Source organism: Lontra canadensis, unplaced genomic scaffold (assembly GCF_010015895.1).
Source record: "Lontra canadensis isolate GAN:19392208 unplaced genomic scaffold, GSC_riverotter_1.0 scaffold35, whole genome shotgun sequence".
Lineage (NCBI taxonomy): Eukaryota > Metazoa > Chordata > Mammalia > Carnivora > Mustelidae > Lontra > Lontra canadensis.
The window spans coordinates 12,506,768-12,534,071 of NW_022631029.1; the positions used below are offsets into that span (position 1 = coordinate 12,506,768).

Consider the following 27,304-nt stretch of genomic DNA (forward strand, 5'->3'; position numbering starts at 1 on the left):
TGTCCACATCAAGGAGCTTGGAACAGAGCCTTACCCAAAACGTGGGAACTATTACAAAAAGAAGGGGCTTATGTTGAGAGCAAAGAGACGCAATCCATTGTAAGAGTTACATACTGCATAAGACACCTCCTCCAGGCTTTGTCACTCCTCCACATAACCACTGTGAAGAAGCGACGGCCCACTGGGGGAAGACTGTGACTCCAGGTCCGTGGGCTCGTTCGTGGACCATGAGGTACTTGGTTATTAGTGTAATCTCTCATATACTCTAAGATTGGGGCCCACTCTGAAAACCGCAGAGGTTACAAGGTCAAGGTCAAGGGGTAAAAAGAGTAACATTATGGGGCAGTGGCTGTTGTAGGTTCTCAACAGGTATTTATCTCATGTAATCCTCCCATGAATTCCTTGTAGTAATGTTACCATTACAGTCTCACAGATGAGAAATCCAGAGCCCTAAGATAATGTATTATTGCCCAAGTCCTCACAGCTAGGAACTGGTAGAGGGAGGATTTGAAACCTGGCCTACCAGACTCTAAGGCTCTCCCCGCTTCACCCCTTCCTTCCCGCTCCCTTTCCTTCTCTCCTTTTTCCTCTCCCCCTTCCGGCCTCCCTTCCTTCCTTCTTTCTTTCGTTCCTTCTTTCCTTCCTCTATCCCTCCAACAAATAGGTACTAAATGATTAACAAGGGCCAGTTACCATACAGGTGTAGTCTGTGGTGATCAAACCATGAATACAGTAGATATAGGTCCTGGATGAATCTTAAATTCTTATGTGGAGAGGTAATTAAAATGTCAACAGGAAGGTTCCAGAAGGTGATACATGCTAAGGCAGGAATCAACAAGATGAAGTCATAGAAAGATGCTTGGTTGAGACAGGGCCTTCAGTCAGGGGAGCGGCCACCAGAGCTGCCCTCGGACAGATGGGTAAGAATTGGTGAGGCCAGGCTTGTTGGGGGTGTCAGGGAATTGGCATGGCCAAGGGACAGAGCATTAGGCCACCAGAGAAAATAGCCACACACAGCCTCTGAGGCAAGCGAGGGCTGACAGAGTACCAGGTTTATACGTTTAAATTATTCTGGATATAGTATAGAGATGGGGCTGGGGGGAGGAGTTGGAGTGAGGGGACGGGAGAGCCATGGCGGTGGCTTGGCATGGGTGGCAGAAGCGGCTGGATGTGGGACAGAAACTACCCAGCCAAACCTCAGCTTATCAGAGCCCTTCCATCCTTGGTGTGCAGGTTTTTGAGTTTGAGCCAATTAGCAGAACTTCCTCTGATACATACGAGGAATAAGGATCTTTATCCACATTGCTTAATGAAGAAGAATGGAAGATTGTAAATGCAAACACGCATAAGAAAAATAAATGAACACAAGGAAACTTTGCAGCAAGAAGGGATTTATCGCTCATTCATAAGGCCTGAGGCAAAGGGCCAGTTTTACAAATGGAATAAACATATGTAGACCAGGCTTTTGGGGTTTTTTGCCTTTTTCTTTTTTTCTTTTTTCTTTCTTTTCTTTTTTTTTTTTTTACACAGTTGGCAGGAAAATACTTTGTTTCCCATTTGGTCTTTACATATTTCACAGTGGAATGTGTTGTTTTGATCAATAGTTCTTTAATTGGAGTTTTATTTTTGAAAAGGAGTCCATTCAACTCTGGAACTTCATTGAGCGAGAGTGATGGCTGGATGTCCCCTCCGTTGCCCCCATGACTCTGAGCAGAACTCTGAGATAGAAATGAAATGAACAAGGATAGTTAAAACAAAAGCACGCCCTTCCCTTGGTGGAGGCACTGTCTCGCTTAGAAGCACTTTTATTGAGCGTCAGGGACTCAGGGCTCTCCGATCTCCCACTTCCCCCCTGGCTCCTCACAGCTCTTCTCACTGGCTCCCTTCAGCTTCCAGACCTCTACCTGGTGGGATGTTCCTGTTCTGTCCCTGACACAAGCTCTCCTCTATCTGTTTGCACTCCCTGAGTGACCTCGTCAGAATACTGACAGTGACCATGCTCCCCACCCTGCGCTTCTGCCTGCAAGGCTAAGAGACATCCCAAAATTGTCAGTTGTAGACAAAACCCAACTCTGGAGAACTTCCCTCAAATATTCTCCCCCTTTTGTCTTTCTCTTTTCAGTAAATGGCTGTTCCATTTTTGCATTCGCATGGACAGAAACCCATGGATGCACTCTTGATGTCTCTCCTTTCATATTACCATATCACTCTCTATCGGGTCTACTCTGAAGTAGATCTAAGGTCAGACCACTGCCCATCACCTCCACCACCAGCACCCCGATTTGGTTCTCCATTATTTCTCATCTGGATTATTCACTGCCCTTCCTACTGGTCTCCCTTCTTAAATCCTATCTTTACTGTTTTCTGGCCATGTGATGTTGTAGTTCCATCATCTATAAAACTGAGGTAATAATAGAACTTACCTAATAAGGTTCCTGTGAGTTTTCAATAAAGTAACATAGGTGAAGCAGTTAGAATGGTGGATAGCTGGCCGTAGCTGTTATAATTACCTGGCATTACTGCTGTCCTCACTATCCTAGTGTGTGGTTTTCATCCTCAAGATAACCTCATAGCCCAGAATGACTGCTGGATCACCAGCCATCACAGGTACCTTACTGGCAGCAGAATGGAGGGAATCCTTTTAAAGACACTATCTGGAAAAGCCACATCCATGAATATCTCACTGAGCACAGCTGAACCACTTAGCCACACCAAACTCTAACAGGGTCGTTTAGCTATCCTGGCTAAAAGTTTGGTTCCTGTTACCAAAAGAAGAAGGGCAGAATGGCAGCTACCACAAGGAGGAGTCACTATGCAATGAATGGGAGGCATGTGGTTTTATGAGGGCATGTGATGAGGGCGTATGATACAAGAGGTCAGACAAGGCTTTTCTGAGGCAATGATAACTGACCAGAGAAGCAGGCATTTGCTAGGCAAGCAGGGAGGGGAATGCGGGAGAGTCCCAGAATGAGGAAAGAGTAAGCTCAAATGTCCGCGACAGGAGAGGGCATGGTAGATATTTATGCTACATGGTTACATCGTGCACCACATGCCGAGAACTGTGGTAAGCTGGATTCTCTGTCTCCATCCAGACTCTCCCACGAAGGGTGGTGCTGGGATTTCTCATTCTTCTTTCCAGTATGGGAGATGCCCAGATGGAATGGCCTGAGAAGTCCCCAAGTCCTTCAGGAGCGTGGGTTGGTGCTAGTGCCCTTAATCTGCAGGAGGAGTGGCATCTTGAGCCCGATGGTTAGAGGAGAGGTGGGGCTGCCGAGAGGCTTGACTTTGACCCTCAGCTCAAGCATTTCCTGCCTCAGTGACCTTGGCAAGGTACTTAGCTATTCTATTATCTGTTTCCTCATCCATAAATGGGATTATACTATTGTCTAACCTGGAGGTCTGCTGTGAGAACCAACATCCCTCAAGATGAAAAGCGCTCAGCCAAGTCCCTGGTCCATTGAGAGTGTCCGCTCAAGAGTGGCTTGTGCTGTTTTTACTGTCGTCTTCATCTTCATCACCTCCCCTCTCCATTCTCTTCCGATTGACGCTTTCTCAGTTTTTCCACTTCAAGTGTCAGGTATCTCATGGAGGCGTCCAGCGCCCAGCTTTTCTTCGGGAATGTGGGAGTCCAGAGCCTACCACTACTTATTTCTTCCTTTACCCTTCCTTTTAAAAAGTTACTGGAGGGTGTGCACGTGGATAGAGAATAGTGCAACTTGGGGCTGTGGAGCCTGGAAGGAACCTGAAGCTGCCCACGCAGACCCTTCTATAGTGTGAAGAAACAGGTCCAGAGATAGGGAACCTGGCTAACCATGCCAAGGTGGCTTTTGTGAAAGAGACGTTGCCTCAGCTTAGGGAAGTTCCCAGGCTGGTTTTATGTGCATCCCTCGGTCCGTGAGACGGTCTGCCCATATATAGACATCCATGTCAGACGTGGGAATCTGAGAGTTCATGTCCATCCTTCGGTCAGAGACATTTCTTTTTCTCTTGACAGCTGTCAGCTTGGGTTCTCAACATGGTGTGTTTGTGGAGGTGTGTGGATTCAAGGTGTTTCGCCCAGTTCTCTTTCCCTAGCATGGGCACTCCCTAGTAACAAGGTACCTTCTTCAGCGAGGCAGACACCAGTTACAGGCACAGCTTAGAGAACTTCGTAGACTTACACACAACGGAAATACCCTCCTGCCCTCGTGGAGCTTGTGACCCAGCAGGGGAGAGACATGAAACAAATAAATGACATAGAAATCATAGATGTGCTCAGAACTACCAAGAAAAAGTACAGGAAGACCTTGAGAGATCATCATGTCCAGCGATAGGGTCTGCAATTCCTTGGTTTTTAGCCCACAAAGGACATTGCTATGTGGCTCTTACATTCTTTCCAACAAAACTCAGACATAACTTCAGAATCCTTCTCAACACAGCCCTCCAGACAGCCATAACTAATCAGTCAGACTTGGCTCTCAAGACAAAATCCATTGGCCATTCAAGATTTGGCCCATTTCCCAGCTCTCCCTCCACCATCCCTTTTTACAGACAAGCATCTGGCCGAAGGCTGGAAGGCACATGGCTCAAGACCCCAGCCAAAGGCCCTCAAGTGTCCAGCCGGTCAGGTTCCCAGCTCAGGCTCGTGGACACCGTTGGTGGCCATTGGGTGGATGGTGTGTCATCAGGAGAGCCGGCCCCCAAGCAGTAGTGTCTGTGGCTGCTAGCGATCTGATCTAAATTTGCTGTGTTCTATTCTGAAGCTCCTTCTCAGAGGTCCAACCTGTTGAGGGCACTGCAAGCTGTAATTTCTGTTCCTTCAGAGCTCCGATAGGAAAGTGATTCTTTGTTCTCATGAGTTATTTCTTGAGGAAAATATATGTTTTGTGGAGAGTTTGAGGACAAGGACATCACCACAAAGGCCTAGTCTCTCATTTTCCTTCTCATGTGCTTAAATGGGTGAGTCAAAAAGAGATGTTTCCTTTTGACTGAGATGAAGCTTCCAGAAAGAGAGAGAAAGGGTAGCTCTTCTTTCAGGAGCCTGTCAAGTCCGGCAGTTTGTGCAGGACTGAACCTTGGTATTTATTTTACAGTTCATCAAACATTTGTAATTCTCAGTGCCCCCCGCCCCCCCCCCCTGCATTTCAGATGACAAGCTGTGATTCAACACAAATGCTTTCCTAAGGAAACGTGCATTTATCATTCCCTTAATGTTTGTGTCTCTAACATTTCTTTTCTGTCGTATGAAAAAAAATGTTTACTATTTAATAGATCTTGAAGTGATCCCTCATTTTAGGCTGGATTTCTCACCTCTTGATACATATCTTCTGAACTCTTAAGAAGCACTAGAGGAGAGGCGCCTGGGTGGCTCAGTGGGTTAAAGCCTCTGCCTTCGGCTCAGGTCATGATCTCAGGGTCCTGGGATCAAGCCCCGCATGGGGCTCTCTGCTCAGCAGGGAGCCTGCTTCCTCCCCTCTCTCTGCCTGCCTCTCTGCCTACTTGTGATCTCTGTCTGTCAAATAAATAAATAAAATCTTTTTAAAAAAGAAGCACTGGAGGAACTCATAGGCTTCCTTTTTGAGTAGTGGTCACCATAACCTTGACTAGAATGACAGAATCAGAAAAGCATGCTTGTACTATTCCTGTTTCCTTAAATTGGGAGACCTTTTGGGATAAAATTGCTTGAAAAACGAGTGTTGGAGAGGTTGGGTCTGCCCTTCATGGACATTCTCCAAATTATTCTGGAGTTGTCTCTGAGAATCAAGGCATTTTGTTGGCTTGGGTCTATCCCTTCTGCCCTTTGCTGGACTCTGTCCACAGGTTCAGGGCCTTAGGAAGCCCTGGGCTTACTTAGTGCATATGAAGAGAGAACATTCTTCCTGGGGCTAAATGAATGGGAAAGGCAAAAGGTTCAAACGGGCCCCCAAAGTATCTGGTTTAGTTATCTTGCATCTTCCAGCACTTCCAATATTATAAACTCCAGAGAGACAGAAAAGTCTGCTAATTTCCTAGTGCTCGTGGCCTTTACTGTGTGAGTTTGGTTGAATTTGCACCTTCTAAGGCATCCCAGCTCTACAACTTATTATCTATGGAACATTATATAATTACTTAACCCTCTAAGTTCCATTTTATTTTTCATCTATAAAATGACGATAATGAGGGCACCTCTATCGAGTTGCTTGGATTTGCTGGGGTAATGCAAACAAAAGGCTTTAAACGGTGCCTGGTGATGAGTTCACACACGATAAATGTTAGTCTCTACGATGAGAAGTCAGTCTTGAAAATGATGTAACTCCTAGATTTGGTACTTAATACATGGATAATGGAATTTCCATTTCAGATTAGAAAAATGCTTTTCAAAACACTGCATGCTCTCATGGCAGGCACAAATACAGTGGCATTAAACCACAGCCTAATAGTCTCAAGGTTGAAAAATAGACAAGTATATCTCATAAATGTTCATCTTTTCCCACATACCTATAATTTCAGTTTCTTGCCTGTACCATTGGGAAAGCTATTATGTCTTATTTTATGGATTAACTGACTGCCTTTTCGTTGTTCTTCAAATATCGGCTTTATTTCAAATGCACAAACCCTTGTGCATGCTTTCTTAAGCACTGATAAAAAGAACAGTTAATGTGCTACAAAGCAAGAAAAAATGACTTTAAAAACAGAACATTCTTCGAATGGTCTTACCTTTATGTACAGAAGGGTTTCTCAACTTTGGCACAATCGGCATGTGGGCCGGGTAATTCTTTCCTGCGGGGACTGTCCCCTGCATTGTAAGGTGTAGAAGCAACCCTGGTCTTTACCCACTAGAAGCCAATAGCTCTCGCTCCCTCCCCTCACCAGTTGTGACAACTGCAGGTGTCTCCAGGCCATCCTCCTCTACTAGGAAACCACTGGTGTGCAAGAAGGAGGAACTGGGTCTTGGAAATGAGTGTTTGGGGCCCCTGAACAGAAGAGCTTCAGGTCGAGTATTGCCGGAAGTTGCCAAACTGCCAGCATGGGCGTGGTGATTCCCAAAACATGTGCTCACGGATTGTGTGTTGAGACTACAGATACAGACAGCAGGTTGAGTAATCAGCACCATAGCATAATTTGGGGGAAATGACCCGGCTTTAGTTTTATTTCCCTCATTTTTCTCCCAGTTTTGGTTTTTCCATTTGCCAATGGTGATCAAATGAAGTTTTACAGTTAATCTTGACTTTTTAATGTAATGATTGCCTTTTTCTTTTCTTTTTGTCTTGTTTTCCTGTTGTTTTTCAGCTCCCTCAGGCACAAAAGGTAAACTGTTTTCCGTCACATTGCGGTCACCCCCAGAACTCGCGAACTGTGCATGTCTCCATGATTTTGTGCGTTCAGTGCTGTTCATGACCAGTGAAATGGTTTTCCTCTTAAGATTTCAAAAACCTGAGGTTGGGCAGGAGCAGAAAGGCCACCAGACTCATCTGTCCACTGTCTCCCTGCCAAGTTTGTCCCATCAAAGAACCCTCTTGTGGCCAGTAGTTTGGGGAAAACTCTGCACCCAAACATTTTGCTGAGAATTCTCAAATAATAGGTCAAGAGTAGGTTCAGCAGGTCTTCCCTGAGGTTCTTTCCTAGGGATACAGCTAATGTGAATAATTTGTGAGACCCGGTGACTAAGTTTAGATGCTGGGCTATTGAGTCAAATCTTTGAAGACTCGTGTGGGCTTCATTAATTGCAAAATCAAGAGCTCCTTTGCTTGTCTCATTGCTGTACCACCTGGAGAGCATTAGAGCAAAGTTCTTGCCAAAGCCAGACCCTTTCACTGGTCCTCATTGTCTGTCTGAGATGATCTGGTTTCACCATGTAGAATGTTCTCTGTCTAGTAAGAGTCCATGTGATTGCCCTGCTGGCTTTGCTGTGTCGTCCCCATGGCATGTCATTGTATCCTAAGGACAGTTACAGAAGAAAACATGACACATGATGCCTGCTGACTTGTTCTGGGATATTTCACAAACACAAGCAAGATTTCCAGAAGATACAGTGATTTCTGGGGGCCAGATGTGGGTTGGTTTGGTTTCAAGAGTTGAGGTAAGGCACCTCCCGGAAATGTAAGCAGTACCTCCCAAGCTTTCCAGTTTGGAGCAAAGATGATTTGATTCCTTCCCGTTGAGAGAGATAGCACAACTGCTCTACAAAAGACAGTCTGTTCAGACCATATGGACAACCAGAGGCCTAGAAATCATTACACAATTACTCAAATATATTTGAGATATTTAAACAAGGCGAGACATACTAGTGTGTGACTTGGCTTGTGGTAATGTTTGATTACACTTCAGTGGCATCACAAAAAGACTGAACACTTCATTAAAAGTTAAAGGATTTGAGGAGAACAACAGCTTCCAGAGTAAATATATGGTCAGAATTCCGCATTATCTGGAAGGATCGGCATCTTTAATAGGTCATGCTTTCTTAATTGCCCACATTTGAAATTTCTTTGTAAAGAGACTTAACGAATTCAGTGCCTAAAACTGGACCAGCCTCAACGTACTGGCATTTATTCATCAAGTTTCCACTGATCCATATACAGAAGCACTCTGTCGTAGAAGATTCCTCATGAATTTGAGGTGCCATCAGCCATGGGATTTTTAAAACAAGGTTCAAAACAAACCAACACAGAATATGGTAAGAACAAAGGTTGCTGGGACATACGGTTCTTCAGTAGCACTTGGCTCCCTGCTCTCTTCCCTCCTGTCACTCACATCACATGCCATACATGTAGAAAGTTTGGAATTGAGGAGGATGCCCCAGTGCCTTTGCAAAAGACGTTGGGCTGTTCAAGGACTTGCTGCACAGCCCTCTGTCACAAGGAATAGCTCTGCTCTCCAACCCCGCAATTCCTCACCAGGGATACAAACTGTCTTTTTATTTGAAAACAGAGGAAGGTACTTACCTTAAAAATTATTAAGAGCCCTGCATGAAATGGTCTCAGAACTCCTTGGAGTCATTTCTGGGCAATTCTGCTCTTTGGAGAAGGAGTTTAAATATAATAAACCTTGGGGATCTGGGATGGAAGGTGGAGGGCAGCTAAGGTGGGTCTCAGTGCAGTGGAAGGCACCTCACCTCAGGACAGCTAGTCTCAGTGGCTGGTGGATGAGTGTTTGTGCCTCTCACACCCTTCCCTTCTCCATCCCCAGTGTTACTTCAGTGACATTTGCAGAACACTCTTCTGGAAAGATAGGTTCCTACGAGCATCAGCACCACCAGCCCCCACCGCCGCCTCAAACTCATTATCCTGCTGGTTGACCAGCAAGGAACATGGCGGGTGGCATCCCAGCTCCATCCATTTGTGACCATGGGCAAGTTAATTGACTTCTTGAATCTTTAGGATTCTCTTTATTTAACAGGAACAATAGATTAGTTTTCCAGTTGTGTTATGAGAATAGAACCTGCCATATGCTAAACACTCATAAAACTTAAGAGTTTCCACAGCTATTTTCGTGTCTTGGCTTCTGATGCTTTCGAGCAGCAATCAAGAGAACATATGAGCAGATCCCATGGGATGTGGTAGTCTGGGGGGTCTGCAGTGATTTGTGGTTCTGACTCAGGCCTAATGAATAATCAGGAGACAGCAAAAGTGCTGGGAAGATACGTGATGCTTCTCTGGTTCATGAAAAACTCTGTGTTACCTGACTTCACCTTTTACGTGGAGTCAGAGGGAAATGCTTGAAACCCCAACAAAGCAAAGGCTTCCAGGGACAACTGTTTTGAGAACTTTCTTCCCAAAGCCTTTGACGTTACCCATAGATTTCACCCAGCCATGGACATGATTATGATGAGCCCCTTCCAAACCCAAGAGTTGTTGTTCCGTGGGTAAAAGGGAGGCATCGCCAGCTGTTATGTCTTTGGCCTGCTTTTCACATGAGGTCATGGGTGCATACATTGGACCATATGGTGTCTGCATTTGTGCTGTGTTTTTGTTGGAATCTCTCTTGGTATCATCTGCAACTGTTTTCTCCATAAATATTTTAAATAGTTATGTCTCTGTAAACATGCTTATTTTAATCTCTTAGCTGATCTATCACTAAAAATGTCCCATTTGGGTATCCCTCATATGTATGGTAGTCATTAATGGTGGTTGGCCAGAAGTTATGGTTTTCATAATTCTGATATATTTTTTAAAGATTTTATTTATTTGATATATAGAGAGAGATATCGGGTAGATAGAGAAGCAGGCAGAGAGAGAGGGGGAAGCAGGCTCCCCACTGAGCAGAGAGCCTGATGCAGGGCTCGATCCCAGGACCCTGAGATCATGACCTGAGCTGAAGGCAGAGGCTTAACCCACTGAGCCACCCAGGCGCTCCCATAATTCTGATATTTTGAGGGTCTTTCAAAACTTATCTTCTAACTTATGACTACTTTCTAGAACAATGGTTTGCAAAAAGAATTTCATTTTGTTTTTACTGTGATTCCTTTCTAGAGTCTATAAATTTCAACCCTTGCTATCACATTGGGATAACACTAACTGGTGATATGCCTAATCGGTATTAAATATTTTCACCAAATGCAGTGAAGTGTCCTGAAGTTTTGGTTAAAAACCACAGAGCAATACAGACCTGATGCCCTCAAGCCATCACAAGTCTGTTCTTTATAGTGGAAATTGCCCCACTTTCTCTAGGGGGGTTGATTGTCCTACACTGAACCATGAAGAAAGGTCCATATGTAAGATAGATTTGCCTTTTTTTTTTTTTCTCACATGGAACTTCTTGGCTTCTACAGAAATATCTGGGAGATCCCATTTTATGATAATGACACAGCAAAATTACCCAAAGCCATTTACAAGCCTACATTCAGTTGCCATTCTTGGCACAAATAATCCATTTTTTCAAACTGCATATCCATTCAGATGGGTTTTGTCTATGGGAGCGAAACCTGGGTTGTTCACCATATAGTTAATCACTGTGGAGTGGGACCTTGAATACTTAAAGGCAAAAATACTCTTCGGGGAATTCCAAATTTCACTGTGTACCGGCGTTAACTTCCCCTCCCACCCCCATCGGGACCCCCTCTCCTTTCTCTTGTGCTGCCTTCCCACAACTTTGGAGTATGTCCGAGACCGTTCTGTGGAGGTTTCGAAAGTGCTCTCTCTGGCCCGGCACTAGATTAGTTAATATCAGTCTGAGAATTTTGAGCAGCATTAAGCATTTTTCTCAAAACCATAGTTAAAGAAAACCACATCTCTAATCCTGTTTGGGACAGCAATTGATGCATTCAGGGCTGCACAGTATGGCAAAACGACCCCTGTTTAATAGCCCGACGACATGTTTTGTTTCCTGTTAGGAATAGCTAACTTGCCTCCTTGAACAAACACAGCAGGGCTCAGGTCTGTTGTTCTATGCCTGCTGTGATACTCTGGGCTGCTTAACTTGTATGAGGACTCAGGAGTGCATAAATTAGCTTCTTAAATGGAGGTCGATTTGGGGGTTTTCTTTCAGGATGGAACTGGCTTATTAATATCCCCCCTGAGTGTCCATGGGATCCGGAATCCATTTGCATATTCTTTGTGTCCTTGTTTATATTATATTTAGGAGGAATAAATGGAAGCATTCATTTCCCTAAAGTTTTTCTTCCCTTTTTGCTTTTTTTTTTTTTCCCCCCTCCCCTTCTTTCTTTCATTGGTCTCATGCTTTAGGTCCAAACTTGTGCAAGTAGAATCTGGCCCGTTCTTATCTCTGGGTAATCAGATTTCAGCAATCGTGGGACATCATTTATCATTCTTCGCCTCATTTAACTTCTGTACTTTGAAATGTTGAATTAACTGTCATTGAAAATAGAAAATTGAAAGTTTGCAAAGCTGCTGTTTTCATAGGACTCTAGGTCTAGTGATTTTCCTGTTCCATTACAGTTATATAACCAGCAAAATCCGTGCAAATCAAGTGTGAAACTGAGAGGTGGTAACTATTTACATTTGGTTCTGGTTTATGACTCATTTGCTTTTACCTTTACTTGCTCTGTGTGTGAATTATTGTATCTTGTTTTGATAAACCCATTTCCCTCCCTTATCATTTACTGTTTTATAGGAACATGTACAGGCATCTTTTATAAGCGTCCCCGAGCTGGGGCTGTTTTGATTGCCTACACCAAGTCTGTGAGATGGTAGCTGCCACTTGAATTAGCAGATCCACTCTGTGAATAAATCCAGGGAGGAAGAAACCAGAATGAGTCTAGCTACTACAGCTCTCCCATGACCCGTGCACTAGAACTCTGGAGATCAGAGTCACAGCATGTTGCCGAAACAGAATGATGGTCACAGAGCCCCATACTTTTTTCCCCACTGTAGTTCTGTGTGGGTAGATTGGTGGCAGTCCAGATCAGCTGACGAAGAAGGTGTAGTTTGCCTGTTTCATATCCGTGTGAGTCTTGGCCAAACCCTCATCCATGGCCCTCTCCAACACTGTGTTTGAGACCATTAGTATAGGCATGCAAGACCCCCAGATTCAAAGGGCATGGCTCCCCAATGGCAGAAGGGCTGGCAGAACAGCACAGAAGGACTGCAAACCCGTATGGATTGGTGGGGGATCATGGAGGTCCGTGCAGAAGCAGGATGCTATTCACCTTTCTTGTTTGAAAAAGTTAATTGGTTAATTTTAAACAAACTCATAATGTGTGTTTACTTGTATATCTGGAAAAAATGTTCACGTTTCATCCCATTTTCATATAAATTGGAACTTTCATAGTATTTTATAATAAGGATAAAAGCAAGGTAAGAACCAGAATCCAATTATGAAAAGATGAACATATATATATATATATATATATAGTTTAGTTTTTAGCTTTTACACTGTTAGACATGAAAATTGGTTTAAAAAAAGCACAAAACAAAACCAAACAAAATGAAAAGCTTCCAAGAATACATGGCTAGTACATATGAAGAACTTACATACTTGCATGTTTTAACCCAGTAATCTTCCTTCATAGAAAGAATATAACCTAAACAGGTCAGTGACTTGCAATTTTACCTATAATGAGGAAAAGAAGAACCAACATATCCAGCGATAATAAAGTGGTGGCAAAAGTCACCCAAGTTCCAAAGGATGGGAAGCTATTATAAAATTGTGGTCAAAATGAAATTGAATAATATAAGAACATAGTTTTAAAATCAGAATATAATATTTTATGAGCATTATGTTCTTTGTGTGTGCATGTGTGCGTGCATGTGTGCGTGTGTTTGTGTGTGTGAGTGTGTGTGTGTGTATACATATAGTTGGATAAAACAATACTGGAAAGAAATACATAGGCGTGCCTCATAGTAGCTATTCCCTTCTGAGAGGAGAACAAGTATTTTGCTTTATTCTTTTTTTAAATATTTTTTAAAGATTTTATTTATTTATTTGAGAGAGAGAGAATGAGAGAGAGACAGAGCCTGAGAAGTAGAAGGGTCAGATGGAGAAGCAGACTCCCTGCTGAACAGGGAGCCTGATGCGGAACTTGATCCCAGGGCTCCAGGATCATGATCTGAGCCAAAGGCAGTTGCTTAACCAACTGAGCCACCCAGGCGTCCCTATTTTACTTTATTCTTAGTAGAGTTCTGTACTTTTCATACCCTGTGTGGTGAACATGTATTTTTATAAGTTAACTAGTTATATTTACAGTAAGAGTGAACTAAGCCTATTTCTCATAGTGAACTAAATGTATTACTCATAAATAGACAAATAAGGCTTAGCCTAATAATTGTTTGCTGAGCCTAACTCACTCCAAAAACAAATGAAAAACTGGAAAAATCCAAACTCCGTTTTAAAAACACATACAATTACATAGATTCTTGGTACAGATAGCTCTGAACAGAAGATATGCTGTCTTACATGTGACAAATCTAAAAGCACCTTTGTTTATCAAAACTCTTCATTTTCTAACAGAGAAATCATTTGTGATCTTTAGTCAAAGTCCCAGTCCACATGAGATCCTTAGAGCAACATGGACCTAACATGGGTGGTCCACGGAAGTGCAGGGGCACAATTGAACCCAGGGGCTACCTACCCTACTACACACACCTCATTTGGAGGTGTTACCTGTCCTATTCATGGGTCAGTGCAGGGCTGGTCAGAAGGAAAGGCTACTGTGGCTTTCAAATGGGAAGAAGGGAGCAGAAGAGTGACCTTTGCCTGGCTGCAATTTGGAAAGTACTGTTCCCACACAGTCCAGCCCTTTGTGGTGTGCATGAGTGACAGAATGGGGCTGTCCCACTCTTAGGGCAGAAGGAAGAGAGCCCAGTTGTCTAAGGACCAACTATAAGGTTGGCGGGAGGTGGAGTGGAGGCCCCGCCCTGCCAGCCCTGCCTGGCAGACTTGGGCACAGGACGCCAACCCCCTGAGCCTTGGTTTTCTCCTTGTTGTAACATCCCCTTTACACAACTCTCCTGAGAAGCCCATGAACAGTGCTTGCCAGGACCATCCACACTGAGTGGCCAACTGGAGGGGAAGCCGGTCATGGAAGGAGCAATGCTACCCATCATACTAGTAGTATATTTTGTTTAATAGAGGCAAATTTGACATAAATAGATTAGAAATGGTTTTGAAACACTGAGGTAATCTGATGTTCTCAAAAAAAAGTAGGTATTTTTGTTAAAGCCAAAAACCAAGAATTGATTTAAAGATCCCTTGTATCTCAATGCTTTCTTGTCCCAGACTTAATGTTTAATGTCTTAGGAATTCAAAGTCTTCTTTAAAAAATTCTCATGGATTTAAGATATGTGAATGTTTTCTACTATTTCTTTAAATCAAGCATAACTATAAAATATGACTGTCTTGAGGTGTTAAAACAATTCAAACCCTTCTCATAACATTACTAAAATGAAACTGCCTTTTCTTTTGAAAGTCAAAGAAACATCTGAGTAAAAACAATGAAATTTGAAGAAATTGTTTTTCATTGCCATTTTCTTAGCTCCCCCAAATAAATATATACACCCTTTTTTCTTCTACACAGAAAGGAAGGCAGAGAATTGAGGAGAGCTGTTTCACAAAGCCAATGAATTTGTCTGTGGTGGCATTAATGTCAGCATGATTTATGTCAAGCCTAGAGACTGTCTTGAAGAGGACATCAGAGGACACCTGATGTTCTGATTTCCTTGACTCTAGATGCCATTCTCCAAGGCTTGCTTATTGACCCAAGGGCGATCATGAGCTCAAAGAATTGCCATTTTGAGGGTTCCTCTGTATTTATGGATAGATTTAGAACAACTGTATCTATCATGTGACACACTAAGATGTGTTTCCTCAAAGCAGCCTATGAATCTACCCCTTATTGGTCAAGACCCTGGAAGAGAGAGTATCATTTAAGGGATACCTGCATGGAATCTATTCATGAAGAAAAGAATCAGAGAACCTAGAAAGTGTGGGGTTCCGTGAGGAAAGCATTTATTTTGTTATTGCATTACTGTGTTTCTGTGAGTTCTGTAAGAGAGAAGTGAGAAGGTATGCACCATAAAGAACACCATTCATTTTGACACAGGGCTAATGAAACTCAATGCATTCATTGACTTATCCGGAAACCAAATCTACGTCAAAATGTAAATCTAAGCCAAATCTATATGAAATCAATGCCAAATCACCGTCAATGATATTAACCTGACTTTATGTGTCCTCGTTGGTAGAGATTTCCTGTGTGGCAGGTGTGGTACGAAAATGCCATGAATTACTCAAGAGAACATACACACACACAGACACACACACAGACACACACACAGACACACACACACATGCACCATATACTCATAGGCAGAACCTTGCCTTTCTCAAGTTTTTTTTTTTTAGCATAATGTTTTCATATGCAGTATTCTAGTTTTCGCTGGCAGAATTTATCTACCTTATCATTTCTGCCCATTGCAATGAGATTTTAATGTTAATGAAGCAACTGCCTTTACAGTTTTTTTTTTTTTTTCTTTCTGAACGGAGTCCTATATTTGTTGGGCTGGTCATAGTTCAGCTGCCCGATCCTTTTCCCAGTCATGTTATTCGCTGGTCAGACCCCCAATTAATGGCTCTATAGTCATTACAAATCCTAATGTAGCCAGGTTCCCAGAGAACTGCAGGGATGGATCTGTGTGAGCTTCCAGACAACTCACGCCGGAGGGTTCGACTGAAATGACCCTCTGGGGTTAAGCCGGAGCAGTTGTGCAATCCTGCACAGCAACACGATGAGCAAGTTCAAAAATGGAAAGCTAGATGTTTATCCCTTCAAATTAACTGGAAGGATTTTGGAAAACCCAACCTAGTTTCATGAGGTAGAAAAATGTCAGGCGAAGGATGAATGCCATGGTACGGACTTTCTTTTTCCAGAAATGAGTCACAGGACTGAACCACTTGCTGAGTCAGGAGCCCTTGTGTGCTTGGATTGGCCCCATCCATGTTGGCCCAGTCCTGGGAGGCAGTAACTCCTCTGCAGGCTGGGTGCTTCTGCAGCCTCTGTCCCTTCTTTCCCAGCCCCGTCCTCCTGGCAATTCCCTTCCCAGTCTGCTTCCTTCCTAACCTCCTTCCATATTCACAGTTATGATAACCAGCCCCCGCCCCACCCCAGCTGCTTCCTAAGGCCTTTTGTTTGCCTATCAAAGCCATGATGTTCTATCATGGGATAAAGGAATCATATTTTTCTATTTTGTTTATGCAGTTCAAATGGAGAGATGGATGGAGTGTTCTAATTTGGTAGAGCAGGGGGTGAGTTCCCAAGGAGCTAATTGACTCCTCTCCCCTCCCCTAGAATGGTCCTGATGAGAGCCTATGTCCTTGTGGGATGTGCCAGGAACTGTAGTGGAGGCTTTATATCTATAATTCTACTTAATCTTCCCAGGAACTGTGGACGATAGTCCTACTTTAGCGATGATTAGCGTGGTTCACTGCACTCCAGGCTCCTTAAGGCAAAAAAGAGGCCCCAGGATAGAAAAGGACAGGCTTGCCCAAATCCTGGTACCAAATCGCTGTGACTCCTTTTCCTCCTTGGAAAATTATAAAATAAATGAAAGGGCAGAACCAGAATCCATTCTTTCCAGGATCATTCACTGAGGGCTTCCTAGGTACCAGATCTATGCTAAATGCTATGGATAAAATGCTCATCTTTGTCCTTCACAGAAAGGAGGTTGAGGCCCCAGTGATTGGGACAGGGCCTCTAGCATCAGATGGTCCAAGGCCTAAATCCCCACCCTGCTGCTCTCTGAACGGGTGCCAGATCCTTTGTGCCTTTATTTCTTCACCCACCAGATGCTCATGGACACTTTGCAAGTTCTGTGTCAGGGTTAAATCTGAGACTACAAAAATATAAAAACATTTAAAGCAGTGTTTAGTCCTAGCAGGTTGTGCTTGGGAATAGATACGGATGGATGGATGGATGGATGGATGGATGGACAGACAGAAGGATGGATGGAGAGAAGGATGCATAAATAAAAATGACTCAATAAGTTTGGGTAACCTGCACTGGGATTTAATTCCAGATGCTTCTATAGCTGATTCTCCTCCCTGTGCTGCTTTCCAGAGAAGTCGTAGTGTTCAACTAAGCTGTTACATGAGCCTCTGTCCCTACCAGCGGCAGCGGCATGTAAGCACCAGCTGCTCAGAGCCTCCTTCAGTCTCACCATGCTGGGGCAGGCCCAACACACTCAGACACTGAGTGAAGGAGGGAGGAGTGAGCAGAGGCCCCAGGATAGAAAAGGACAGGCTTGCCCAAATCCTGGTACCAAATCGCTGTGACTCCTTTTCCTCCTTGGGCCTCAATTATAAAATAAATAAAAGGGCAGGATTGGAATCCGTTCTTTCCAGGATCATTCGCTGAGGGCTTCCTAGGTACCAGATCTATGCTAAATGCTGTGGATAAAAAGAAGTATCATTCCCCGCTTTTGCCCTTATAGTTTACAAGCCCTCCAGAATTTTCAGTTTTTCTTCCAGCTATGGTGTTCAGTGACTGCTGTATTAACAGTTTGCACAAATTTGGTCCTAGATGGTATCTTAGGTTGTAGAGTAAATATGATTATCTTTGTAGTAAAGTTTGAGAACATCTGGTTCCCATTTCCACTTCGTTAGGGAAGGTTTTATGGAGGAAGCGACATTTCAGGGGGTCTTTAAATAGGGGGGAAGGTTTTATTCTGGGGCCTTAGAGCTCCAAGAGTTGACTGTATGTTTGAGCATCTATTTGGGAGGTGTCTAAACCACATTTGTGAAAATATAAATGCTCTGCTATACTGAGGGGCGGGGGCCAGTCATGTGTCGTAGCCCATCATGAATGTTAGCCAAAATCCAGTGTCCCATGGTAATTTGTATTGTCATTATTCTGGGACCGTCTTGAAATAAGCATGTTGTACCCTAATCAACAAACAAAGCAGTCTCCTAAAACAGCTTTCAGATATGTCGATCTGTAATATTGTCTTGCCCATGGGTTTCCTTACATAATGTGGCCATGGCCAAAGACCGCATCTCCCCTCTGTCTAAATGTTGCCTAAATAAAATGCATTCCCTGCTCAATGACATATCTCAGAAATGCTGGGAAGAGAGGAAACAACATAAAATCTTTCCCAAATAGTAAGAACTTTATTAGAAAAAAATTCATTCTGAGATTCTCATATAGATGTTCCAGCATTATCCAACACTATCACTCACAAAGCTGTCTTCAGGTTGTTAAGAAGAGAAAGAGAGGACAAACAAATTTGACAGTTGAGTTCATACAGGATACAAAGTTCAAAGAGGGAAATCTGTTTGCTTTTGAATTGAGAGAATTTAAAATACAGTAAATCTCATAAGAATTCAGGGTCTCCAAATCTCTGATGCGAGTAATAATAATGATTCAGTAAGAAGCGAATATGTCTTGGCTAAAAACAAAATATCATTTATGAGCATCCTCGAGGACTGAGGACTGACCTTTACCAAGACAATCAAATGCAAAGTGAGGGGGAAATATTACTTGGAAGAGTCTCTTATTCTTGTTTCTTCTAATTTTCCACTTTCTTCTTATTCTTCTACTTTCTACTTTGTAATGCCTTATATTGTTTGGGATTCAGGCGTCTTCCACAGATGTTGAAAGATGCCAGTGCAAATGAGAATCTAAACAATGGTTGGTGTTCTCAAATTGTCTAGATTTTAAAGGGTCGCAGTTAATCTGAGTGGCACCATAAAAGGCAAATAATTCACATTGCTTACATTGAAAGAACCAGCTCTTCAATTAAAAATAGTAATGCCTGGGGGTGCCTGGGTGGCTCAGTGGGTTAAGCCTCTGCATTAGGCTCAGGTTATGATCTCAGCGTCCTGGGATCGAGCCCTGCATCAGGCTCTCTACTCAGTGGGGAGCCTGCTTCCCTCTCTTTCTGCCTGCCTCTCTGCCTACTTGTGATCTCTCTGTCAAATAAATACATAAAATCTAAAAAAAAAAAAAGTAATGCCTGCTTTTTTAAACCTCTTAATATAAAGAACACCTAAAATACTGATAACCAAAAATATGTTTATAGCTCAGAATATAAAAACTTTATCCTCATAGCATTTTCATGTCAAAGTATTGCCATAGTTTGTTTAAAAAAGTATTTTGATCTTTATGCAAAAAGATTTGTTTGAATAGGATTACTATTACTATTTATTCTAAGGCATTAATATTCATTGCAAACATATGCTGTTGGGTGATTTTATTTATAAAATGCTGTCTGTAGATGAAAATTAATGGGGATGTTCTTTCTATTAAAATTTTCAACCATACAGAAAGGAGATTAAAGAAAAAAAATCAAAGATGCAGAGATAGACTACCAAAGATGATTTAGAAATCTTTTGGCTTTATTACTAGAACAAGTTATTCTTTCTTTCTCTTCTCATTTCAAAGTGGCTTTTTAGGTTATTAAGCAAATTTATTTTTAAATATGCACAGTTGTGTAAAGCCTGTCACTTAAAACTGACCCCTATTGAAACAGCTAGTAAACTTCATGATTATCACTAACAACTGTGGAGATCTAATGAGAGTAAAGTTCAGAGTCAGATGATGTTAACATCAGCCAAGCAGGTAATGCTGATACAGTGCACAGATACTTTTCAAGCATAAGGTGCACCAACAGGATTTAGTTTCCACATTCAGTGGCTTTCACTTGTTCTTCCTCTGGAGCATGTCTGCATCTCCAGCAGGTGTCTCCAGGACAGAAAGTCAACACCCTTCCTTGAGTATGGCTCTCTTACTAGATTTCTTTCCCTGGTCTCTGTTCAGTATTGAAGATAAGGGATGTTGGGATGAGGGAAGGATGGGGGAGGGACTGTAGATGGGCATCAAAAGGATAGGTATAAAGGACTTTTTGGTCTGGGAATAGGAGGGAAGGTCCAGGAATTTGTTCCTGTGGAGGGTCTCTACATAGCCACATACTCTGCTCATGTGCCCTTTTCCAGGTCTCTGCTTCCCTGTTGCCCTCCCTGGTGCTCTCACTAATTTGCAGTTTTATTCTGGTGGCTTTCTACTGTTGGCCCTCCCCTTGCCACAGTGTGAAAACTGAAGGACCTGGCTGCCATCTGTTCCCATCTTGTTCCCTTTGCCCCTCATCATATGCTACCAAAAGAATGGCTCTCGGGGATTCCCAGATCATTGGTGAACTTAAACTCATGGAGAGAGGAAAGAGAAAACCTCCCCCTTCCTGCACTCCCTTGTCACATTCTCAGAACCTGCACACCTTGAAGAATTAACTTTTATTTAAAGATGTACGCAGCTGTGTTTTTTCACCTCTTGGTCCTATTTTTTTTTCTCTGTCAAGCTACAGGTTATTAACAGAACCATGAGTTTATATAGCCTGTCTTTTCTCCCTCTGGGTGGGGAACTAAGTGACATCGCCTGCCTTTTAAGTACATTTTTATTGCTAACTAAGGCTATCCTCTGGAAAAGGCTCATCTTCCAGGACCTTGTGCCTGCAATTCATACCAAATGCCACTAGATGGCGGCAGTGTCTTTTCATGGAGTTAAGGTTGGTGTTCATGCCAGGTGTTGGAAGGAAGACACAGCAGAAACCCAGCTGTGTACTCACAAATTATGTACACATGTATAAAATATTTAAGTATTATGGTATACATTTATATGATGTACTCCATTAACATAGTCAATATGTTGATTGACTTTAATAAGAAAAAAAACATATAAAAGGGGCAACATAGAGAAGAAATATAATCTTTGAGAAGAGTTGGTGAGTTGGCCTTTGTCCTTGGCTTGGAGCCATTCTCTTCCTGAGCTGAGTTCCCCATTTCTGCACAAACTTCTCTTTGAGCCCAAGCCTCCAGGGCTGAGCAGTGATGGCAGGAAGCTCTGCTGAAAACCACCTGTCAGCCCTCAAATGGGCCATCAGTCACGATGCCCCTACCTCGTTCAAATCCCTTCTGAGGGCCTGGCTCCAGCTCATCTCCTTTCTCTAGAGCTTGGCCCTCATTCCCAGAGGCCTCCAGCTTCAGGGGACTCAGGTCCTGCCACTGGTCCTGGCAAGCTTCCTGTGAGTGGAGATCCCTCTTGGGCATCCCTGAAGCCACAGCTGGTCCCAATGGAAAGGGCCCTGCCAGGGACCCGGCAGTGGCTGCAACCTGCCTCCATTCCTGTCCTCTTTCCTGGCAGGTTCTTGCATCCCTGCCGGAGCAGACTCAGGCTTTGCAACTCCTCACTCAAGTACTCAAAGCAGGCAAACGTCTATTCGTTATGAAAGTTTTACACAAAGTCATAATGACAATAGTTTTGATACTATCATAAAGAGTCCTTGTTTCCCCCAGAATACTGCCCATTGCTATTCAGTAGGAATTTCCTCCGTTGTGGAAACGACACACAACCACGCATCTTGAGGTTGTTGGGACCATCTTCCATTTGGCCTTTCTGGTCTCAGCAGTGTCTCCCTGTGTGGGTTGTACAAGGTACCTGGGACCAGATCAGTGGGAATCTAGAGCTACTTGTGTCATTTATGGTCAAGATGGGCACTTGTGCAAGTTAGGATTCTTCTGTTATAAGAGTTACAAATTCAATCCATGCTCATTTGGGCAAAAAGGGAAAACAAAAAACAAACAAACAAAAAAACCATGGCTACAAGGAACCCAATAATGGAAAACAGCATGGTGGAGTTGAGCTTAGGGATGAAGGCATCCAGGGACTGGTTCTCTCCCTCCCTGCCCCTCCTACCTCACTCCCTCTCCCTCCCTCCTCACCCCTCCTTCTCTCCCATCACACACACACACACACACACACACGCGCGCGCGCGCACACACACATTTCTCCTCCTGTCTCTGGGTTGACTTTATTTTCCCAGCCCCTTTTCTATGGGGAAAGGATTTGGTTGTCAGGCTTACCTTCTTCTAATTATCCACAAAGGGAAGGAGAGAGTTTTTCCTGTTAAGTCTGGATGGGAAAAAAGAAAAAATAAACCAAAACAACAACAACAACAACAAAAAAAACGGGTGACCTGGGCAGGGTGTGTGTGTGTGTGTGTGTGTGTGTGTGTGTGTGTGTGTATATGTGTGTGTCTAGTTACCTGGCTGGCTCAGCCTGGGTGTGATGCCCAGTAACATGCAGGGTGGAAGAAGTTAGTTGCCAAGAGAACCTTGTGGAAGAAAGAGATAAAGAGGATTTCTCTAAAGAAAGGGAGTAATATTTAAAAAAAAAAAAAAAGGGGGGGGGATAGTACTGGGCAGTTTTAAAAAATAAAAAAAATTAAAAATTAAAAAAAAAAACAGTATGAACACCAAAAAAAAAAAAAAAAACCAAAAAATCTCCCCCTTCATTGTTCCATTGATACATATTCTTAAGTTTAAAGCAAATGGATGAACAGCTCTATCACAGGGAACCTGTCCCTGCTGTCATTACACGGGTTTCCAGGAAGCATTCTGAATCTGTCATAAAAACCCCAACAGATGTCAGTAGCTCCTGGATGTTTTTACTTTAGTCCCGGCTAGTCCTGAAGAAGAGAGCTCCCCTGGTCACATGACTAGAGCCAGTGCACCCTGCCCCCCCACCAGGCCAGCATTTCTCCCTCTGTCCCATTGCTTTCCGGTCTCCTCTGGGGGACTTGGGGTTTCTGGCAGGTAAGACTTATGTCTCCTGCCTGGGGATCTTCCAGAACATGGCATGGAGCTTGGCACAGAAGCTGGTGCCCAAGGAACGTTTCCCAAGGGAATCGATGAATGGTCATGACCAGAAGAATGGCAACACGGACGGACCACAGCTCTGGCGGTCCTCCCGTCTGGGCCCACACTGGAGGGTGGTCCGCGTGGCCAACCCGGGCCACCGGCAGGAAACAAATCGAGCATCAGGAGTAGAAGGAGCCCCGGCCCCACTGCATGTACCTCACACATGACTCCAAATGCATATTCATACAAGCCCACATGCATGATTAACTTGGGAAGCTGACAGGAAGCAGTCTGTCGAGCAAGTTTGTGCTTTATAAACCAGATGTTTGGTATTATTATTCCTCATTTCCTTTGATACCAGAACGGCCCCCATTATGTAGCAGAGGAAATGAAGGATATGGAGGAACATACAGTATTATACAACAGAGCATCACCACCAAGCATTTTGGAGGCCTGTTCAGAGCCTGGGCGAATGCCGTTGAATGGCAGTTCATTTTAGGATTCCCACTTGGACTTAAGTTAATAGGATTTTTCCCAGATGGACCATGGTGACCTCCCTCCCCTACTGCTACCCTCTGGAACATGAATGTTGACTCTGTGTCTGAGTTTTTCTTGGAAGCCACGTGCATGAACCATAAGCAGCTCTTGCCTCAGCAGCCACGACAGGTTGGGGGGCACAGAAAAGCAGGGACCCCCTAGCGTGTGGGGACAGAGGGTGTCTGGCTGCAGCTGGCTCCGTAACTCCTGCTTGGTGGTCTGGACACAGCGCCTTGGCCGCTGACTGCTGTTGCCTGTGGCAGGAGTGCAGAATGCATTTCAATCGTAAAGTGCTCGCAGTGCACATTAACATCCAAGTTCATGTTTCTCCTCCATGGACTGGTCAAGCTTCGTAGAACTCAGATCTGCGGAGACTGGAAGAGATGGAGCTCGTGGGTGCAGAGGAACATCTTAACGTCACACACTAATATTCCCAGAACCCGCCAGCCTTCGTGGCCATGCTGGTGAGCTGTACACATCAAGAAGGCTCGGGGTTCAGGTTCTGCCCAAGCCAGTCCAGGTCGGGGCCAGAACTGCCCTGGGAGAGAGCACATGTCCTCCCAGCACAGTGGCTAGACCGAGATCATGGCAGTTCCTTTGTTTACTGGAGGCTGGTTAAAAGATGAGTGGCTTCAGTACACGTGTAACAGAATGACGAGCCCTAATTACTTTTTAGAATTAGCTTCTGAGTGAAGTTGATACTGTATGCTGGCTTAATATTTGGAAGTCAGTTTCCCGTGATCTTGAACCTGTGCCAGAATAATTACCAGTGAGTTACAACTGATTCTTACTGGTTGCAGGAGAAAGCTTCATTTCTCATTACTGTCAGTGGTATGTTTTGATTTCATCCATGATACATGTTGGCATCGCTTGAAAATTTGATTGCAAAGTGGAAGTTGACCAGGGTTCTGGATCAGCTCAAATCAGTTTTCTGTATAGCATTGAGGATTAATCAAGGAGTCGGAATATGGGGAGATCTCCCATCCTAAGAGAGGTGTTTACTGTGGGTTGGTTCTGCCTTTGAAAATGGCCCTTCCCTACCCCCAACAGTGGCCATAGGATACTTTAAGTACTTTTAGCAAGATGTTGGAACCATGTCTTCACAAACTGTCATTATCATCTCATGGTTAATTTTATTTAGTTATTAATAGTATGATGTAGTAGTAAGTTTGTTGTCTTAGACCCAAATTAGCTGGCCCAGATAATGGATTACATGATTACCATGTGTATCAGTCAGGGCTCTCCAGAGAAAGAGAAGCATAGGGGATAGATACATTTTTCTCTCTGTAGGATATACATCATATATATGCAGTGGGGGAGAAAGAGAGATTGACTGTAAGGAATTGCCTCGCACAGTCGTGGGGGCTGGCACATCAGAAATCTGTGGGGTGGATTGGCAGGCTGGAAGGTCCAGCAGGAGGGGATGAGGGCAGTCAGGAAGTGGAATTCCTTCTTCCTTCAGGGACCTGTTTTTTTCCTCCTAAAGCCTTGAACTGATTGGAGGAGACATACTCCCGTTATAGGGGGTCATCTGCTTAATCAAAGGTTGCTTATTTAAATGTGAGTCACATCTAGAAAGGTACATTCACGGCAACATTTAGACGGGTGTTTGATCAAAACATTGGACACCAAGGCCAAGTCGATACATAAAAATTAACCATCACACCATAAATTCCCAGCCCTTGAGTGAACATATGATTCTTGCCTCATATTGTTAGTCATGGAGGAATACAGGTCCACCTTGATGGAGATGGCTAAATCATGGCCCCATCTGTCTCTGGTAGGAGCCCTTCCCTACACCTACAAACTTCTCTTTAGCTCTCATGAGTATTGATGGTAGGAAGGATTGCCCTATAATAATGCTCCTTGAATTTTAATATGCATACTAATTATTAAAACATTCAGATCAGAGGGTCTAGAGTGGGGCTCAGGATTGTTCATTTCTAATACAGTCATGCTGCTGTTCTGTGAGCCATATTATACCCTACAGCTCGAAGAATATGTTGAAAGAACAAGATGGGTGGAAGAAGCTTGAGTTCGATGACCTTTTTTCCAAAGGGCAGCCAGTCCATGGACATCTAAGTTGATGGGGACCCTTAGGTTTTAGAATCTTCTCTTTAAAATGTCTCTTCCCAAGAAGATTGAGGGAACAATACCTGATTTTTCTGTGGAACTAAAGCTATGGAGAAGTACTCAGACATCAGAATATACTGTACACCGGAGATAGTGGAGTCTCATTCACAGATTGCTTCAAGTGAGGCCAGAATGGGCCACGAAACTAGAAAGGCTCTCTCTCCCACCAGACTTGCCATGGTAATTTTGGTCCCTGTGGGAAGTGTCACATGCCTTGGTCTCACTCTGGACTCTGTTACTTACTAGCCACATGACCTTGCAGGCATGGAAAAGAAGCCAACATCCTTTGAGCACGTCCTCATGCCAGACACCATGCTGGGCAGTGTCACATTTTATCTTCACGGCAACGATGCTGAGGAATAATTGGCATTATTTCCTATGAGGATATGGACGCTTAACAAATACAGTTAATAAAGATTCAAAGCTGAGAATTAAAACCAGGATTGTTTTGGACCCAAGCCTACTGTGGTGCAGGACTCTGTTTCCCCATTTGTTATTGGGGCAGAGTAGAGTTCCTGCCTATCTCCGAACCCTGTGTGAAAAGCAGATGTGATGCTGGGTCTCAATACATTTGTATGCAATTCAGATGGTCCCAGAAGGGTATCGTTTGCCCTCTTTCAAGGGCTGTTGTTCCAGGAGAAATGTTTAGCTTCTTAGCAGTGATTTTGGGATCAGATGATAAAGTTATTTGTTGTGTTTTGTTTTTCTTTTGTTTCCTGTCTGGGACTGGCACACAGAGATGTGTAGAGGTACCAGAAGACCTTGACTCAGCTACCTTGGGGAGAATAAATGATTCCAGATTCCATTGTTTCCAGCAGGGGCAACTCGTAAAACCCCTTATGCTCATGTTTTCTGATCCTCAATTTTTAGATTAAGGTTAAGCATTCTTATTGCACATAAATGTCTGCAAAGCAAAAGGATAAAATCAATCTGTGATCATAAAATGGAGTGAATCACTAAGCTGCAAACCAGGCTTTCTCTGACTGACAGCGACTGACTTTGTTTCCCCAGCCATGGATGGGATCCTTATCTGCTAGTCAGAGTAGAGGGACATTGTACTCTTCCTAGGCTACTAGCCTGAGTGGGCAGTGGTCCATTCCCAATGGCTCTGGTCAGGAAAGGATGGTCAAGGGCCATGGCCACCAGCCATCTGTGGTTTCCAGATCATTCCCGGGTAACTGACTTCTCTCTCCATCCAGCTTGCCGATGATCAGGGCCTCGTCCTGATGACCACGGTTGCCATGCCTGTGTTTAGTAAGCAGAACGAAACCGTGAGTACAGCAGCTGTGTTCCTGCATGATGTTAGGAGGGTTGCCATCTCAGACATTCTCTGACTCAAGCTCTGGTGACCTTTCTATGTTTATGTTAAGTAAGGTTAGGGGATCTATCACTTGTCCTCACTTTTAATTCTGTTGTTAGGATCACGACAGCAAGAATAGATGAGAGGACTTCCGACAGGTGTCATGTGACAATGTGAAGCACTTTTCCCAAAATTAGGTGTGAAGTGATCAGAGGAAGGCAAAACCCAGAAAGAATCCTCATGTATGGTGGGATGACCCCTCCCCGATATTTAGTGACCAGCCTTGTGTTAGTTTCC

The 27,304-nt window shown here is 43.7% G+C and overlaps 1 protein-coding gene across 2 annotated transcripts in view; it reads left to right on the forward strand.

Moving 5' to 3' along the window:
• Positions 1-27,304, forward strand: part of CACNA2D3 (calcium voltage-gated channel auxiliary subunit alpha2delta 3) — an 857,887-nt gene that overhangs the window by 602,599 nt on the left and 227,984 nt on the right. Inside the window, exons 14-15 of one of the 2 annotated variants that reach the window (XM_032868337.1) lie at positions 7,249-7,266; positions 26,907-26,978. In XM_032868337.1, coding sequence (XP_032724228.1) covers positions 7,249-7,266; positions 26,907-26,978 — 90 coding nt within the window. The remainder of the gene's footprint in view (positions 1-7,248; positions 7,267-26,906; positions 26,979-27,304) is intronic. The other variant, XM_032868338.1, reaches the window with a different exon arrangement.